This window comes from Chionomys nivalis, chromosome 7 (assembly GCF_950005125.1).
Source record: "Chionomys nivalis chromosome 7, mChiNiv1.1, whole genome shotgun sequence".
In the NCBI taxonomy this organism is placed as follows: domain Eukaryota; kingdom Metazoa; phylum Chordata; class Mammalia; order Rodentia; family Cricetidae; genus Chionomys; species Chionomys nivalis.
In genome coordinates this window covers 63,797,317-63,813,722 of record NC_080092.1, presented here as the reverse complement: position 1 = coordinate 63,813,722, position 16,406 = coordinate 63,797,317, and the positions used below count along the sequence as shown (strand labels likewise).

The 16,406-nt window shown below is 43.2% G+C and overlaps 1 protein-coding gene and 1 non-coding gene across 3 annotated transcripts; both read left to right on the top strand.

Moving 5' to 3' along the window:
* Positions 1 to 6,664: 6,664 nt before the first annotated feature.
* On the top strand, positions 6,665 to 12,820 carry LOC130877877 (schlafen family member 2-like). 2 transcript variants are annotated; one of them, XM_057775511.1, is made up of 4 exons: positions 6,665 to 6,715; positions 7,820 to 8,877; positions 10,257 to 10,358; positions 11,237 to 12,820. In XM_057775511.1, the coding sequence occupies exons 2-4, from the start codon at positions 7,860 to 7,862 to the stop codon at positions 11,794 to 11,796; spliced, it is 1,680 nt and encodes a 559-aa protein (XP_057631494.1). In that variant the 5' UTR covers positions 6,665 to 6,715; positions 7,820 to 7,859; the 3' UTR covers positions 11,797 to 12,820. The 2 variants fall into 2 exon arrangements, with proteins under 2 accessions (XP_057631494.1, XP_057631493.1); XM_057775510.1 differs by lacking the exon at positions 6,665 to 6,715 and having other exon boundaries at positions 7,834 to 8,877; positions 10,260 to 10,358.
* A 1,231-nt stretch (positions 12,821 to 14,051) lies between these two features.
* Positions 14,052 to 14,242, top strand: LOC130878913 (U2 spliceosomal RNA). The gene has a single exon (XR_009057525.1). It is a non-coding gene; the product is annotated as a U2 spliceosomal RNA (small nuclear RNA).
* The last annotated feature ends 2,164 nt before the right edge of the window (positions 14,243 to 16,406 follow it).

Genomic DNA, 16,406 nt, shown 5'->3' with positions numbered 1-16,406 from the left:
CAATCTCAGCTGTCATGATATTATGAAGCACTGGTACATTGATATGAATATGAAAATGAGCAGATTACAAGAACTGGGAATAGTGAACCACCATGTGGTTGCTGGGAATTGAACTCAAGACCTCTGGAATAGCAGCCAGTGCTCTTAACCACTGAACCATCTCTTCAGCCTTAGGAAGGGGGAGTGGTATAAAAGTTCAGAGCACTTACTGCTCTTGCAGAGGACCTGGGTTTAGTTCCCAGCATCCCTAACTACAGTTCCGGGGATCCCTCTTCGAACTCCATGAGCACCAGTCACATGTATTCAAATTACTCATTTTAAAAAGCTACAGTTTTCAGGGTTTTGACGGGAGCCGCTAATCATTACTTTACAAACTAATTGTAAGTGAAACATGACTGCAAAGCAAAACAAAATTCTAAACTTTCTACTTTGATTTTTGCCAGGATGGCAAACCATGATGAACTCGCCCATGAGGGAAAAAAGCTCATCATGTGGGTGAAATGGCACTTCCTTCAGCTGTAGGCTAATGGATGTGCTGCACAGTGTTCTATCCAGAATGGTCCACACATCAGGGCAGATCTCTGCCGTTGAGCTGCGACCCAGCACTTCCCCGTCCTTTCATGAAGTTGCAGAAAACTGACACCAGCATTTTTTCAACAGTGATGCTAAGAAGAACATTGTAGATGCAGAAGCTTAAGTCAAACGCTAACAGATTGAATTCTGCCCTAGAAATAACAACAGAGTGATGGGTGTGCCCATAATCAGGGGTACTTGGGAGGCTGAGGTGGGAACAAGGATGGAGGCTAGAATTCGGGTAACTCTGGGCAGAGAGAGGAGGAAGACAAAGGAACAAAACTGCTTTATTCCCTCTGTGGAAGCATTAAACAAACAATAACAACAACAATGAAACAAAACCAGAACTCATGAAGGTTAAGTATTTATCCAGGAGAAGCCACATTCGGCGCTGAAGGAACTCTCGTCCTTGCAGGGCTTCTGCTCTGGAGGAGGCTGCACAACGTGAAATTCCCTCTCTTGAGCAAAAAGGACTTCAAGCAACTAGATTCCAGCATAAGGTAGGGTGAGCCAGATTCACACCAGCGTCCTGCAGACTCATTGTATTTCTCTTTCTGTCCTCACCCCAAGAGCAAGTCCTGTCTATTGCTCTGGGATGAATAGGGTTTGATGGTTCAACAACCCACCGTCTCATATAAACCCTGGATAGTTTTTGTCCCTCCTATTGTCTTTGACTCCTTGGCATCTCCACAGCCTCTTCTCCTAAAGCACAGACTTCTGGGGACCTGGATGCTGTCAGAGTTTAGTGGAGCGAACTCTTTCCTCTGCAGGATGGGGAGAAGTTAACGATGCCAAATTATGCTTTGTCAACAACAGAGTTCCTCGGACCTATGTTTAGCCCTTAGTGTCACAAAGATGTAGTTTAATCTTGGTAGCTCCATAAACTGCCAAATTATGTCTCTAAGAGAATGGGGCAACCTGAAGGGGCTCTGGAGATCTGCACACACCTCTTCTTTCCAAGTGTTGTAATAAGAGCGGCGGGGCTGCGTCCCCGGCACCCAGCCGCCCGCATGGCTTACTCGAAATAATTACACGGAAACTGTATTCTTTTAAACACTGCCTGGCCCATTAGTTCCGGCCTCTTATTGGCTAGCTCTTACATATTGATCTAACCCATTCCTAATATTCTGTGTAGTACCACGAGCTGGCTTACCAGGAAAGATCTTAACCTGCGTCTGTCTGGAGTGGGAGAATCATGGCGACTCCTGACTCGGCTTCTTTCTCCCAGCATTCTGTCTATTTACTCCACCCACCTAAGGGCTGGCCTATAAATGGGCCAAGGCAGTTTTTTTATTAAATGAAAGTAACTCCTCCATCATCCAAGCCTCACCAGTCAGACTTAGATCAAGCATCAGTGATAACTTGTATCATCTGTATCATTTGTATAAGGTTATCCACATTTCAATGAACTTTACTGTACGTAGTTCCTATGTGAATCCTACCGTCTGAATTCACCTCATTTCTGTTAATAGCAATGGAAAGAAGGAAGGAAAGAAGAAAGACCAACAAGGATAGATGGCTCAGCAATTCAGAGCACTGGCTGCTCTTCTAGAAGACCTGTTCCTAGCACCCACAGGGCAGCTCACAACCATTTGTAACTCTAAGTCAGATGTCCTAATGTCGTCTTCTGACTGCCAAAGATACCAGGGACATTTGTGATTCACAGACATACCAATGGGGAAAAAAACTATTAAAAAATTTAAATTCATCATACCTGCAGCACTCTTAAACATGTTTTTTAAAGATTTATTTTATTATTATGTATATTGGGGCTTTGCCTACATGTATGTATGTGAGATTCCCTAAAATTGGAGTTACAGACAGCAGTGAGCTGCCGTGCTGGGAATTGAACCCAGGTCCTTTAGGAACAACAGTCAGTATTCTTAACCACTGAGCAATCTCTCCAGCCCCCACTTAAACATGTTTATAGAGCTAAAAACCTACAGCCCATAAAAGAATCCTGAGCATCCACGACAGCACAAGTGACTCATGCAAGCTTGGTCCCCTGAAGTCAGATGAGCTCAGTGGGGGTTAGCTCACAACAGAGACAGGCCATTGGCCAAGACACTGAAGTGCCCCACCTTATCCTCCTACATCTCTGCAGCTCCTCTTGTCCAAGGCTGTCTTTGCTGTCATTTTGTGTGAGAGTGCCCCCTAGCGTCAGTACAGCAAAGCAGCTGCAGTTCAAAACACCTCAGGCTGAAAGTTAGGATGAGAAAATTGATTTGGTGGTGGTGGTGATGTTTTCCCTTCACGGGATCCTCTTTCTTATTGATTGGTATTCGTTTTACTGAATAAGGGGCTTCACTCTGACATTGTCACCCACGAGATGTCCTTTGGTCGTGGGAACCCCTCTTTACTCTCTTCTCCCCCTCCCCTCCTGTCTTCTTCCAGCCCTTGTATTTTAATACCTTTTAGAGGCTTTATTCTGCGTGTGAGAGTAAACACGCTATGTCTGTCTTTCTGTATCACTTCATTTATCACACTCCTCAGCTCCATCCATTTTCCTGCAACTATGCACTGCACTCATCCCTATGGCTGAATAAACCCTCAGTACAGAGTGAGGATGTGGCTGGCTGGATTGGGCATCGCGAGCCATGTGTTCCTCATGCACTCACCTGCTGACAGGATCTTTGATTCAGCAACTCGGCTGCTGTGCAGAGGAAGGTGACACGTGTGTGTGTGTGTGTGTGTGTGTGTGTGTGTGTGTACACAGAGGTCAGGAGATCCTTATCCCTGGTCCTGGGGCTGCAGATGGTTGTGCTCTGCCACTCAGTGCAATGCGGCAAACCTGAGTCCTCTACAAGAACAGCAAGTTCTCTTCAACACGACCCATTTCGGCAGCCTCCAGCTCTCAGCCCCAACATTCTTCATGTATCGTCTTCTGCACTGGTCCCCGAGCTTGACATTTCAAAAGAGCACTCAGTAGTCAGTTTTTCTCAACAATTGGAGCAGTGATGAGTCTCTGTATTAACCACTGACCACAGCAGAGGGAAGCTCTTCAGGCCAAGGCTGAGTGCAGCAGTAATCCAAGTATACAACCATCATGGGAAAGTTGTGCTTAAAATAATTTTTAAACATTATTTATTTATTTTGTATATACTGGTATTTTGCCTGCATGCATGTCTTTGTACCACATGTCTAAGCCACCATGAGGATGCTGGGGGTTGAACATGGGTCCTCGGGAAGACCAACAAGTGCTCTAAACTGCTGAGCCACCTTGGATTCTGCTGACCTCAACACGCACTGTCCTACTGAGGACTGAAGGCTGCTGTTCCTGTACTGTCCTGTTGAACACGGAAAGTGAAGCTCCACTGCAAGATGGGGTTACCCTGGCTGGGATTCTGAGGACTAACTGCTCTGGGGAGAGATAGGAACCAGGATGGTCACTTTGGAAAATAAATTCAATAATTAAATATCATATAAAGGAACAGGCAAGATTTTTAAGACTACACTAATTGAATTTTTGGAAATTTTTGGAAAGGCCCAATACCAGACCGAGCAGACAGAAAAACAAATCAGAAAACTGAAAAAACCAATGAAACCACTAAGCCAGGGAGCATCAATAGGAACTGTGGTTTTTAACTAAATCTCCATCATTTGAGTTTACCACAAAGACTTGTTGACTGAGGTTTCTGTTTCACCCGGTCCTGCAGTCATTCAGTCCTAAAGAAACACACAGAGGTTTACATTAATTATAAAACTGATTGGCCCATTAGCTCAGTCTTCTTATTAGCTCTTATAACTTATATTAGCCCATTATTCTTATCTAAGTTAGCCACATGCTTTGGTAACTTTTTCAGCAAGGCAGTAACATCTTGTGTACTTTGCATCTGAGTCATGACTGAAGGCTGCAGATCCTCTTCCCAGAATTCTCCTGTTCTCATTGCCCCACCTCTACTTCCTGCCTTGTTGTCCTGTTTCTACTTCCTGCCTGGCTACTGGCCAATCAGCATTTATTAAACAAGTACAAGAAATAAATCTTTACAGGGTAAAACCATTGTCCTACAGCACTCCCCCTCCCCTTTTTTTCAAAACAAGAACTCTGAATTGAATCTCCCTTGTTCAGCTTTCTTCCTGATCATTAGCCATAACAGCTTGTAACCAACATTCTAAACAAAGAAAAATATCCATAGTCCATTTTTTTGGGAATGTGGGTGTAGTTTTCCAGGCAACTTCCTGCTGATTGAGGGTGCTGATAATCTTACAGGGACCTAAAGAAAGTTTAGAATTATGATCAAGTCCTGACTAGAAAATTCTGTGAGGCTTGATCATCTCAGGCAGCAGTGTTGAATCTGTTTTGGATGTAGAACTCAGACAACTGGGCCATCTGCTCCTATCAGAGATTTCTCAGGGGGTATTCCTTGATCAAACCTGATTTTTCTTAACTCGGAATGAATCCACAGCCTCTCATTTGCTGTGGAAACAAAAGCAAAACCTCTTCTCCAAAGTAACATACCTGTGGACTTCAATTTTGAAATCAAGACATTTTCAAAATACCTATCTTAGATGAATTTAGCAGCATTTATAAACAAATATCTTTTAGCAGCTGTTGCTCCTTCCTCAGCATTCAGACAATTCAAAGAGAACATCATAGCATACAGTATCCAGACTCTCTGTGTTTTTCATCTTTATGTAGCTTTATTTTAACCTCTATTTCTTTTATTTTTATTTTCAATTTTTGGCTTTTTTTGAGACAGGGTTTCTCTGTGTATCTTTGGCTTTCCTGGAACTCCCTCTGTAGACCATGCTATCCTTGAACTCATAGAGATCTGCCTGCCTCTGCCTCCCAAGTGCTGGGATTAAAAATGTTTGCCACCACACCTTGAGCTCACAGAGTTCTGTCTGCCTATGCCTCCCAAGTGTTGGGTTTAAGGTGTGTGCCACCACACCTTGAACTCACAGAGGTCTGCCTGCCTCTGTCTCCTAAGTGTTGGGATTAATGGTGTGTGCCACCACACCCAACTACTCTCTTTTTTATTTTAAGGATTTTATCCTTTTTTTTCTTTTCTTTACCAAGCTTACACATATTTTTTTTTAACACACTCTAAACCCTTTAGAGGTTTTCTTCATCTTTGAATCTATCTTTACTGTATCTCTCTCTCTTTTTCTGACCACACGAGTCTTTAATTTGCTAAGAAATATGGCTAGGATTAAAGGTGTGGTTTGACAGCTGGATCCTGCCCAATCTCAGCTTTCTGAGATTCCAGCCTCATGGCAGAGGTGTCAGCTGGAGCCATGTTTATTGCCACAACTCTATGGAATTTCAAGGTCATAAACAGCATTTAAGTGTTTTGTGGTAGAGCCTCTTAAAAGGGCTGCAAAGGTTTTGCAGCAAAGCTGAGTCAGGAAGGCTCTCTTAAATAAGACATATTTGCCTCTAGCAAGCAGAGTCCACCTGAGAAAATGCTGCTATCAATAAGCCATGCTTAACTCTATTCTTTTTTGGGTAAAATAACTTCACAGGCTCTCTCAGGCTTTGTGTGGATGCAGCTGTCCAGACGCTGGGCACCATTTGTTGACCGAGGTTTGGAGTCAGATGTTGGGGTGAAAGTCTGTTTTCTCTTATGTTGTCTCAAAGAAAACTCCTCCAAATGAATGTCCCTCACTTCTACTTCCTGTGCCTCTCTCTCCATCCTCCCGATTCCCTCTTACTCTCTATAGTTTTTTTTTGTTTTGTTTTTTTACCTTTTATGAGATTACTTACTCTGTCTCTTGACCTATGGTTGATTTCATTTAAAGCTATTGACAATATTAAGCAGAAAGCTCTATGATTAAAGGTTGTTTGAGGGCTGAGCAATACCACAACTAGAAATAGGTTTCTCCAGTAAGTAATGCAATCTTGGGGTTCACAGTGTGATCAAATATCTTGCAACAAGGAACTGAAAATCAAAACAAACCCCACAAAGTCCATCATTGTATGGATCACTATCATGAAGGCTAACATGGTAATCGTATTTGTCCCCAGGACCTGACATCAGAAAGCAGTTGAGAAGTTATTGAAAGAAATAATGTCTGGAAACACTCCAATGTTGGTGAAAGATGTGAATCCACAGACATTCACAGAACCCTCTGGTCAACTCTAGGGAAATGTTCCCCAGGGAAGACTGCCTGCCACATCAGGACATTTGAAAGACCCAAAGTATGTGAACTAACTGATTTGTCATGGGGGGAAGAAACTGGGAAGCAGCCCAGAAGGAAAGTCAGAAGCTCCGAGTCCCAGGACAGAGCAGAGCACTCTTAAGCAGCGGCACAAAGAAGACTTCACAGGATTAGAAACAAAAGTCCCGAGAAAATGAAAAGAGAAAATCAAGACCCCAGAGCATAGAAGCAACATCTGTAGGGAGATAGAGAGTGGGGAACCCCTGCATTAAGGGAAGTAAGGAGCTATAGTGTGCCCCATGGAGAATGCTCACCTCACAAATGCAAACCCTGAGTGCCATCCCAACCACTGTGGGGAGTGGAGACCATGGGACATGCTCACACTCAGCGAATCAAGCCAGTCCCAGAGAGACAAATCTCAGACATTTCCTCTCGGTTGTGCTTCCTAGAGTTTATAGATTCTACATCCAAAATATCTTGAGTGTGTATAAGACAAGAAAGAGGAGATGAAATTGTGTAAGGGAACATAGAGGACAGATGGGATAGGGATGTCAAAAAAAGGTCAGATAGAATATCCTCAGTGTACAGGCTTCATTTACATTACATGTCCTTCTCTTGGGGCTGGAGAGTTGGCTCAGTGCATAAGAGCTCTTGTTGCTCTTACAGATGACCCTGGATAGATGTCTGGCACTCATGTGGGCTCACAACCACCAAGAAGTCTAGTCTGATGAATCCAATACCGTTTCTGACCTCCAAGGGCACCAGGCACACCTGTGGGGCACATACATACGTGCAGGCACAACACATACATGCATAAAGTATTCAAATGAATAAACCACAAATTTTTTAAAGTTCATTATACAACACATACCACAAATGAAGAAAATCCACCAAGAATGTTATTAGTTTAAAACTATTAGAAAAGGATCATATACAATCGTGACAACCAATTTCAAAATTTAGTAAGTTCACAGGTTACAATAGTCTGTTCAAAATTGTTCAAACAGTCCCTAAATAAACATCGGGTCCGACCTTCTCACTTAAGCAATCCAGAGCAGCTCAGGTGGCTGTGCTGTATGCTCTGTAAAGCAGAGCTGGCTCTCACTGGTTGGCTCCTGCTCTAATGGCTCCGTCTGTTTTACAGGAAAGGATTTCATCTGGGAAAGGGAGCAAGTGCTCCGAAAATGAGCATCAGCGTTGACCAGGAGACGGACTATGCCGAACTGGTTCTGTATATAGGAGAAATCACACAGGGAGAGGAGAATAGGAAGACAATGAAAGATCCACAACCGAGAAGGAGGGAGGCCCACAGTATCTCACAGGCTGTGTGTGCTCTGCTGAATTCTGGAGGGGGCGTGGTCAAGGCTCGCATTAAGAATTCAAATTACAGCTTGAAAAGAGATGGAATAGGACTGGATTTGGAAAATTCTCTTCTCCATATTGTTCAACTTCCTTATAAATACCGAGACTACATGCAGAACAAAGGGTACTTTTTAATTTTTGTGAAACAGTGGATCCAGGATACCTCTGGTCAGCGTATCCTCACCTTGAAAACCAATTTCTATATAAGAAATTTCTCAACTTCAGAGGAACTGAATGGTCTCAAAGCAGTGCAGTTCCTCAAAGACAAGAAGGACTCTGAAGGGAGATCACGTTCAAAACAGAACTCGCCTGAATCATGTGACTCTGATGAGTTACAACATGAATGCCTTGCCACGTTTTTTAACAGAGCAAAGTTAACCTACAAGGAGACATTCTGTTTCATTGAATCCAAACATGCAGAAGTTAAAATGTCCCCTAAAGAAAAAATTCTGGAGATTCTTCCTAAAACTGTGTCTGCATTCGCAAACACTGACGGGGGATATTTGTTCATTGGTTTAGATTTGAAAAAAGAACAAATAATTGGTTTTGAAGCAGAGAAAGCAGATCTTGAGGATCTAGAGAGTGAAATAGAGAAGTGTATCCGAGAGCTGCCTGTGGGTCACTTCTGTGAGGAGAAGCAGGAGAAGATAAGGTACACATGCAAATTCATCCCAGTCCTCAGACAGGGAGCTGTGTGCAAATATGTGTGTGCACTCAGAGTGGAGAGATTCTGCTGTGCTGTGTTCGCTGAAGAGCCTGAGTCCTGGCGCGTGGAAGACAGCTGTGTGAAGGGATTTACCTCAGAGGAATGGGTCAAGCTCCAGATGGAAGACACACCAGGTTGGAGAAGGGGAATTAACAAACACTTTCTAATTGCCTTGGGGGTTGGAAGATTCCTTTCTGGGACTTGGGCAACACAAACTCCTCATTTACTGATCTCTACTAGATGCTATCCAGAGCTCACAACCTCCTGTTTCTTCTGCCCACTTAGATTCCCTATGGAAAGTGTGTTAGCTGCTTTCAGTAATACTATGAGCTATTTCTTTCACAATGACCAAGTGTGATACAGCCTGCTTTCTCCAGTGACCAGGACTAAAGCAGAAAGAGAAAGGGGCCTGCCTCATAATTCCCATAAGGGTCTTGTCACTTCTTATAGTGTAGCTGATATCCCTGCCAAGAAACAGGCCATGAGCAAAATGCAGCCCAACATTTTGCAACAGAATCCTAAAAGTGGTTTCCATCAGAAAGCTGATCAGCAGAGCCTCTCATGAACCCTGTTCTGTCTACTTCCTGAATTTCTGCTCATCCACCCAGAGTTGCCTATCGAGTTCTCCTTGCCTCTTTCATACTATATCTAGCTTGTCTGTCCAAATCCCTCCTACTGTGAAGGCTTCTGGAGCCCACCATAGATTATCTCCATTACCCCAGGTCCTATGGTAACCTGTGTTCAATTCAGAAACCCCACCATTTAATCTGTTCCTTTGTTTTTTTTTTTTTTTTGTCTCTTTGTTGCCATTTGTGTCTTTGTCTTAAAACTTCCTCCTTCTCATATTTGTATACAAAATAGAACCCTAAATTTTCTCAAGAGAAAAAATGCTGGCCTTTTAACTCCCTTAGACTAGGAAAGCCTCGGTTGACGTGAGCATCGGAAACTTCTGCAGTCTCACAGTGCGAGCTTCCCCATCTCTGCACAAACCTCCTCTTTCCCCAGCCTTCATTCCTCCTGGATTTACCAGCTTTAAAAAGAAACCAAACCTGGAGGCATTTCTGAGGTGACAGAGTGCTGGCCTAGCATCCAGAAGCCCTGGCTTCAATCGCTCTGGTCTGTAAACTCATAAACTGGGCGTGGTGGTGCACTTGCGGCCTGAGGTTCATATAGTGAGTTTGCACCAGCATGATCTATGGGATGTCTGTCTAAATTTTAAAAAGGACGGAGTAAAAAGAGACCCATTTAATTGTTAATGTCTTCAATTACTATTACTGCTCTTTTTGCTGTTATGTTTTCTGTAAGTGTTGTGTGGAGAACTTCACTATCATCAAAGCTCAATTTTGCAAATTGTGTTTGACCTCAAAATCTAACCTCAATATCTAACCCCACTTTCTCTTAGGAAAACACTGATCAACTGAGACTGTTAATACACGTTGCACTGGTTAGAGAACAGAGTGGACTGTGGGAAATATAACATTACCTTTTCTCTTCTCGGGTTTCTTCAACCAAGAAGATGAACAGACCCTTCAATCAAGCAGCCCACCACCATGTCTCTGTAGCTGCTTTGCTACCGACATTCCAGAGGTCCAGCAACAGAGTGCCTGCCTTCCAGGTAGAGTCACTGTGACTTCCTAGGTTGGTGGCTGTACTATGTTCAACCTCCTTCCTTCAGCAGGGCTCTGTGTTGAAATCTGTCTCCAGGCTTCCTGCACTGGAACTGACACTTGTTTTCAGGTCCCAAGAGTAACTTTGTCTCAAACAGTAAGCATCCCATACATGCTGCCAGCCCACAAGTACACACACACACACACACACACACACACACACACACTATAGATAGCATCCGGCTACATGTAACATTCTGACATAGGAGGACAGACAAAATGGACTTCCTCTCCAATGTCAACCTGACACGTAGAAGGTGACAGTGTCTCTTTAAACTCCTGTATTGGAAACAAGGTTTTCAAGAACTATAAGTTTATCCTGTGGCTGTGATTGCCAGTCTGTGCTCGTAGGGAAGTCTAGCCTACCTCGTGTTGTCTTCTGAGGCATCCATCCTCTCCCCATCCCTGGAGCTCTGGGAATGTGCTCTGCTCCCTCCTTTGCTCTGTGGAGCCGTCCTGTGTCTCCTCGCTTTCCTCCTGTCTCATCATCTCTTTGGTAATGCCTGACTTTTCTGTCTTCAGCACTAGGTCTGTCCTTTGCTCCCCTGACTCCTCTCATTCATTGAGTACCAGAGCAGGCTCTGGTATGGAAAACGTGGGGGTGTGAGTCTTTAGCCATTTCCAAGCTCTCTTGGCAGGGTCTGAGTTTCTAAGTCCCCCTTGCACTGCCTCCCTTCTGTTCTTGAATTATCATTTGGTGTCTTGTGTGTTCACCTTCTGAGTTGTGATGCAAAGTGTGGGACTTACCAGCTGCTTGGTGATAGCTCATACAGGACATTCATGACATTTTTGTTTTATAATTTGGTATGTTTATTTATTTTTCTAGTGCTGGCTAGAAAGGTGCCATGCTCTCCAGAAGGCCTCCGCATGGAGCTGTGCTCAGAACATAAACGATATGAGCAGTTACTTCAGACAGAGCTAGCCTCACTTCGTCAAGGGACGCTGATCATCTCTAAGAGCTTGGCTTTAAGTCTGGGCTTACAGAAGAAGCAGGAAGTCATCTTGGACGTGCTTCATATTTCCCAGAAGAGTCTCCCGACCCTGCACAGCTTTGTCCGGGGAGAGGAGGAGCTGGAAGGTGACAGCTCCGTTCCGAGGGACCTGGGCACTAAGTTAAAGAACGACTGTAAACAAACTGCACTGACTTTAAAGCAGAAGCTGGTAAATCTTGGCGGTTACACTGGGAAAATAGGTGTTGCGATAAAGATAACGTACTTGGGTCATAGGGCAGTGTCTCTATATGATTCAAGCTCGATAATAAGTTACCCCAGAAATTATTATCTGAAAACCGAGACAGTAAGTGACTTAGAGAAAGCTCTTGTTAAAGTCTTAGGGATAGTGGACTGTAGTAGTGACCAATTTACTTCTGAAATTGTAAACACATAGAATTAGATACTTTACTTTTCGAGGATTGTCCTAACTCATGTTTGAGACTGCCTGTCATAGGAAATGGACTTTGGTGCCATGACATTTCACGTTTTGTAGGCTTTAATATTCTCTCATTTTATTAAAATATGGAAAATATGTGTTTGAATAACTTCACAGGAATAGAAACAAAATTCTGGAAAAGGGATTGGCCGTTAAAGAAGGCAATGATAAAACATGGCTTTAAATTTTTTTCCCTAAGCCAGGAATGTTGCACATGCCTTTCATTTCAGAGTTTGGAGGAAGGCTGGTCATCTTAGTCTATATAGAGAGTTCCAGGACTGCCAGGGGTGTGAAGAGAGACCATGCCTCAAAATAAACACATACGGAAATAAAAGGCAAAACCATGTCCCAATCTGCATAGCCATCCTTCTCGCTGAGGAAATGCGTGGGGACTCTAATCATGGAAGACTCTCCCTAGAGAGGTTAGTGAAGAAAACAATGAAGAAGGCAGTGTAAGGCAACATTAGGTCACAGTGTTGCTGCTCAGCTGTGTGTGCTATTGCTGTTAAATCTGTGATTGTATGTGACAACCCAGGAAGGACTTTCCACATGTCCCAAATCACAGAGGCAAGGCACAGGGTTTGCAGAAAGTCAATGGACACAGCTCACAGCAGCAAATAGAAAATACGGGAGGTTTCCGAAAGGTCAAATACCCATAGAAAAGGAATACAATTGCTCATTGTGTCTTAAGAAAAGCAATGTTTCTATTGATGTAAGACTTCAAAAGGTCTCTATGGGACCATAGCATGAGCCTCAGTTTCTCTTTGTAACATTGTTCCCTTTTGAAGTCTTCATAGTATGGTTTTAAGAAGTTGGTATAGTTCTTTTATGGTTTGATGTGTGTATATTTTATATTTGAGTTTATATTAGAATATAAGTTGTTTATATTTTTTGTGCTTATATTTTGTGTTTATATTAACACCTGCAAAGATGCTTACAGCATTGAGTTTATTTTTTTTATTTTTTATTTTTGGTTTTTCGAGACAGGGTTTCTCTGTGGTTTTGGAGCCTGTCCTGGAACTAGCTCTTGTAGACAAGGCTGGTCTCGAACTCACAGAGATCCGCCTGCCTCTGCCTCCCAAGTGCTGGGATTAAAGGCCCGGCTCCAGCATTGAGTTTATATGCGAGTATTGTGCATTTGAAATGTTTGTATTTCCTTCATAAAGGAAGTGATGTCCTCATTGTACATCTTCATTTGTGAAGGATAAAATTTCTCAGCATTTGGACCTTAGGGGTGATTATATATGCAGTGGTACCTGTTGTGACTTTTGATGGTGCTCATCAAAAGGCAGGTTGACCATGATGAGAATTTGTATGACAGGGCTATGGGCTGGGTGCTCAGAGAGGTCAGTCATTCTAAGCCATGTATGTATTCTGTTTTCATCTGTTCCTTAATCAATGTAATTTTTTATTTGTTATCCTATATTCTCTTAGATCTGGGTCTTTCTGAATATAATTACTCTGTGTGCATCTTTCTTTGATAAAGTTTTATTGGTATATCTGGAAAATAATATTTACCAAAATATGAATGCCAGGAAAATGTTCTGCCATTTTTTTGTTGCTAAAATAAATGATGATTTCAAAACATTATCAATATCTTTTTAACAATTCTTATTATTTTTCCAGAATAATGATTTTAGGTGTTTTGATTACTTGGGATTGTGGTTTTCAGAATTGTGGCTCAGAGCTTTGAAGACCAAGAAAGTATAAGGACATGCTAGCATGGCAGCAGGAACACTGCCCTTGAGACAGCCAGTCCGCTCAGTCAGGAATGTCCGTCATCTCGGGGAGAGACGCGATGCATAAGGGACTAGCTATAAGAGGAGGAGTGTGTGGGTGGGGGAGGGAACCTCTCTTTGGTAACTGTTGTCAAGTCCGTGTCCGGAAATTGTGAAAATCCTGGGAAAACCGCTGGCATCAGTCTGTAGATCCATCAGCCACTCCTGCAGCACTGTGACCGAAAGCGCGATGGGCGGGGCATGCAAATGAGAACATGACCCGGTCTCCTGGAACTCTGGGAACGAAAAGTGCAAGGAAAAAAAATCTCGCCCTTCCTTGGATTTTTACGAACTTTTTACAGAGTAAAAGTCGTGTTCACGATAGAGCAAGAGAGTTCGTGTCTGGTGAGTGTTTATCGGTGCGACCATATTTGTGACCGTGAAGTAAAGGTGGGTGTGCCTGTTAGTGGAGCAAGCGTCTGGGCCGTAACCGTTATCGCTTCTCGGCCTTTTGGCTAAGATCAAGTGTAGTATCTGTTCTTATCAGTTTAATATCTGATACGTCCTCTATCCGAGGACAATATATTAAATGGATTTTTGGAATTAGGAGTTGGAATAGGAGCTTGCTCCGTCCACTCCACGCATCGACCTGGTATTGCAGTACCTCCAGGAACGGTGCACCCCCTCGGGGGAATGTTTGTGGTCTAAAAACAGCTTATACTCATCCTTTGTCAGTTTGAGTTTATTAGTGTTTTCTGTGTATCTTGTGGAAAGCGTGTTTTACTACCGTGAGCCGAACTAATTGTCTTTAGTTGCGTTCATTTTGTTGCTTTTTCAACCCTGTTGTCTCTTGCTACATGTTTTGTCTCTGTAGTTTTGTTTTTCCGAATATTGTGTGAGTTCCGATGGCTTTCACGACTGCGCCTCTCCCAAACAACCTTTAATAGAGCTATCCATTTGACAGCACTAAAAATCTATAAATGTAAGTAATTTAAAAATAAACCATGCACACGCCAGAGGCAGGCGCGCCCACCTGGTCTACAGTGAGTTCCAGGACAGCCAGGGTTGTACAGAGATACCCTGTCTTGAAAAAACTAAAATTAAAAGGTTTTAAAAAAATTTAATTTCCCCGTATATGGGAGAGGAAGAGGCAAAAAAAAAAATTATATACAAAGCCCTATTTTCCCACGAGTTTCACCTATATTTCTAGGGTAACTAAACGCTGGGGTTTGTGTGTTTTTGTAAGAGACTCTCAGAACATTTCTGGGAGAAAGAAAGGGTGTTAAGTCGTCAGAGGACAGACTCCTGTACATGTGTCCATCTGTGTTCACTGTGGCGCTATTCACAGGAGCTGAGATGTGAATGGCTTTCTCGCATCTATTGATGAATGGACAAAGGAAATGTGCACGTGGAAGTTTTCCTCTCCTCATTGCAGGAGGGGAAAGAGATTGTCTCTCTTGCAGCTGCAGTTTTTCGGTTGCCTTTAATTCAAACAACTATGTCAAACAGCATAAATTGGGGTAGCATATGCAACCACTGTCTAGTAACCTTTGGGAAAGAAGGGATTTGCTTACAGACCTCCTGGATTCCGTACCTGGGAACTGTCACTCTTCACAGAGGACACAATTGTCACTGTACCATCTTCTCACAGTGACCCGTGAGGAGATGAAGGGAGAAGAATGCTTCCATCTTATGTTGCTCTGTGACCCAGTCCCCTGGAGTGCTGGAGCCCACACCCCCTGCCTTGCCCTAGTTTTAAGACCTTCATGAAGTGAAGTGCTAACCCACAGGCCTGAGCTCAGGCTGCAGGAAACCAGCCTTGCCAGTCCCTCCCTGCTCAAAGGCACCAAGACCTGTTTGCTGTGCCTAGGCTGTGACCTGGAAGATGCTTTGTCTGCCGTGGGAGACTGCAGAGTGGAAAGGGGCTGTGGAACATCAGCCCCAGCGGGCACCAAGAGGAATGTGCCTGTGATTACAACTCAGCGAAAGCATATCTGCCAGTGTGCTAGCACTGGAAATGAAAGAGCAAAATTGAGTAACAATGGGGGGCATTGTGAAAATAATGATGAGGGTTTTGTATTTGTTTTTTGATTTGTGTGTGTGTGGTCTGCTATAATAGTACACTTTTATAGAAAATATACTACTTACACATTTCCTAAATCATTTAAACAAAATTTAGAATAAGCTAGGCCTGGTGGTGTAGGCCTGTTATCCTAGCCACTCCCCGGGCTGAGGCAGGAGGATTAGGGGTTGAACATCAGCCTGGGTAACTTAGTAAGACCTGGTCTCAAAATAAAAAATAAAACCCAGTCTGGGGTTATAGCTTCATGATAGAGTCCATAGCACATGAGAGGCTGGTGCTTGGCTAAATTATTTTTAAAAGTCCCATTCATGAACAGGGTCATTTTTTCTTTTCGCTGAAACTGTACTTATGCAACATCAAGGTTAAGTGATCCATGCTTCTACTACAAATTCTCCAAGTAATTTCTTTGAGGTTCTGGATTCGAGTGATTAGGCATGGCTCTACCGCACATGCTCCTTTGCAGAGTCAACTATTTCTGAGACATGAGTATTCACTTTTGTAATCAGATGCTGATACCAGTCTCCCCCCTCCCTTATTTAAGTAAAAGAATTCTATATGTCTGCTAGGTTAATGGTACAGGTACGCAATCATAGACATAATAAGACATTGGGAGTGGGGGTTGAAGAGATGACTCAGTGGTTAAGGAAGAACATTGCTCTTCCAAAGGCCCTGAGTTTAATTCCCAGTCCCCATGCTCGGTGGCTCACAACCAACTGTAACTCTAGCTCCAGGGGCCTCCATGGGCACCTACACCTATATGCATACAT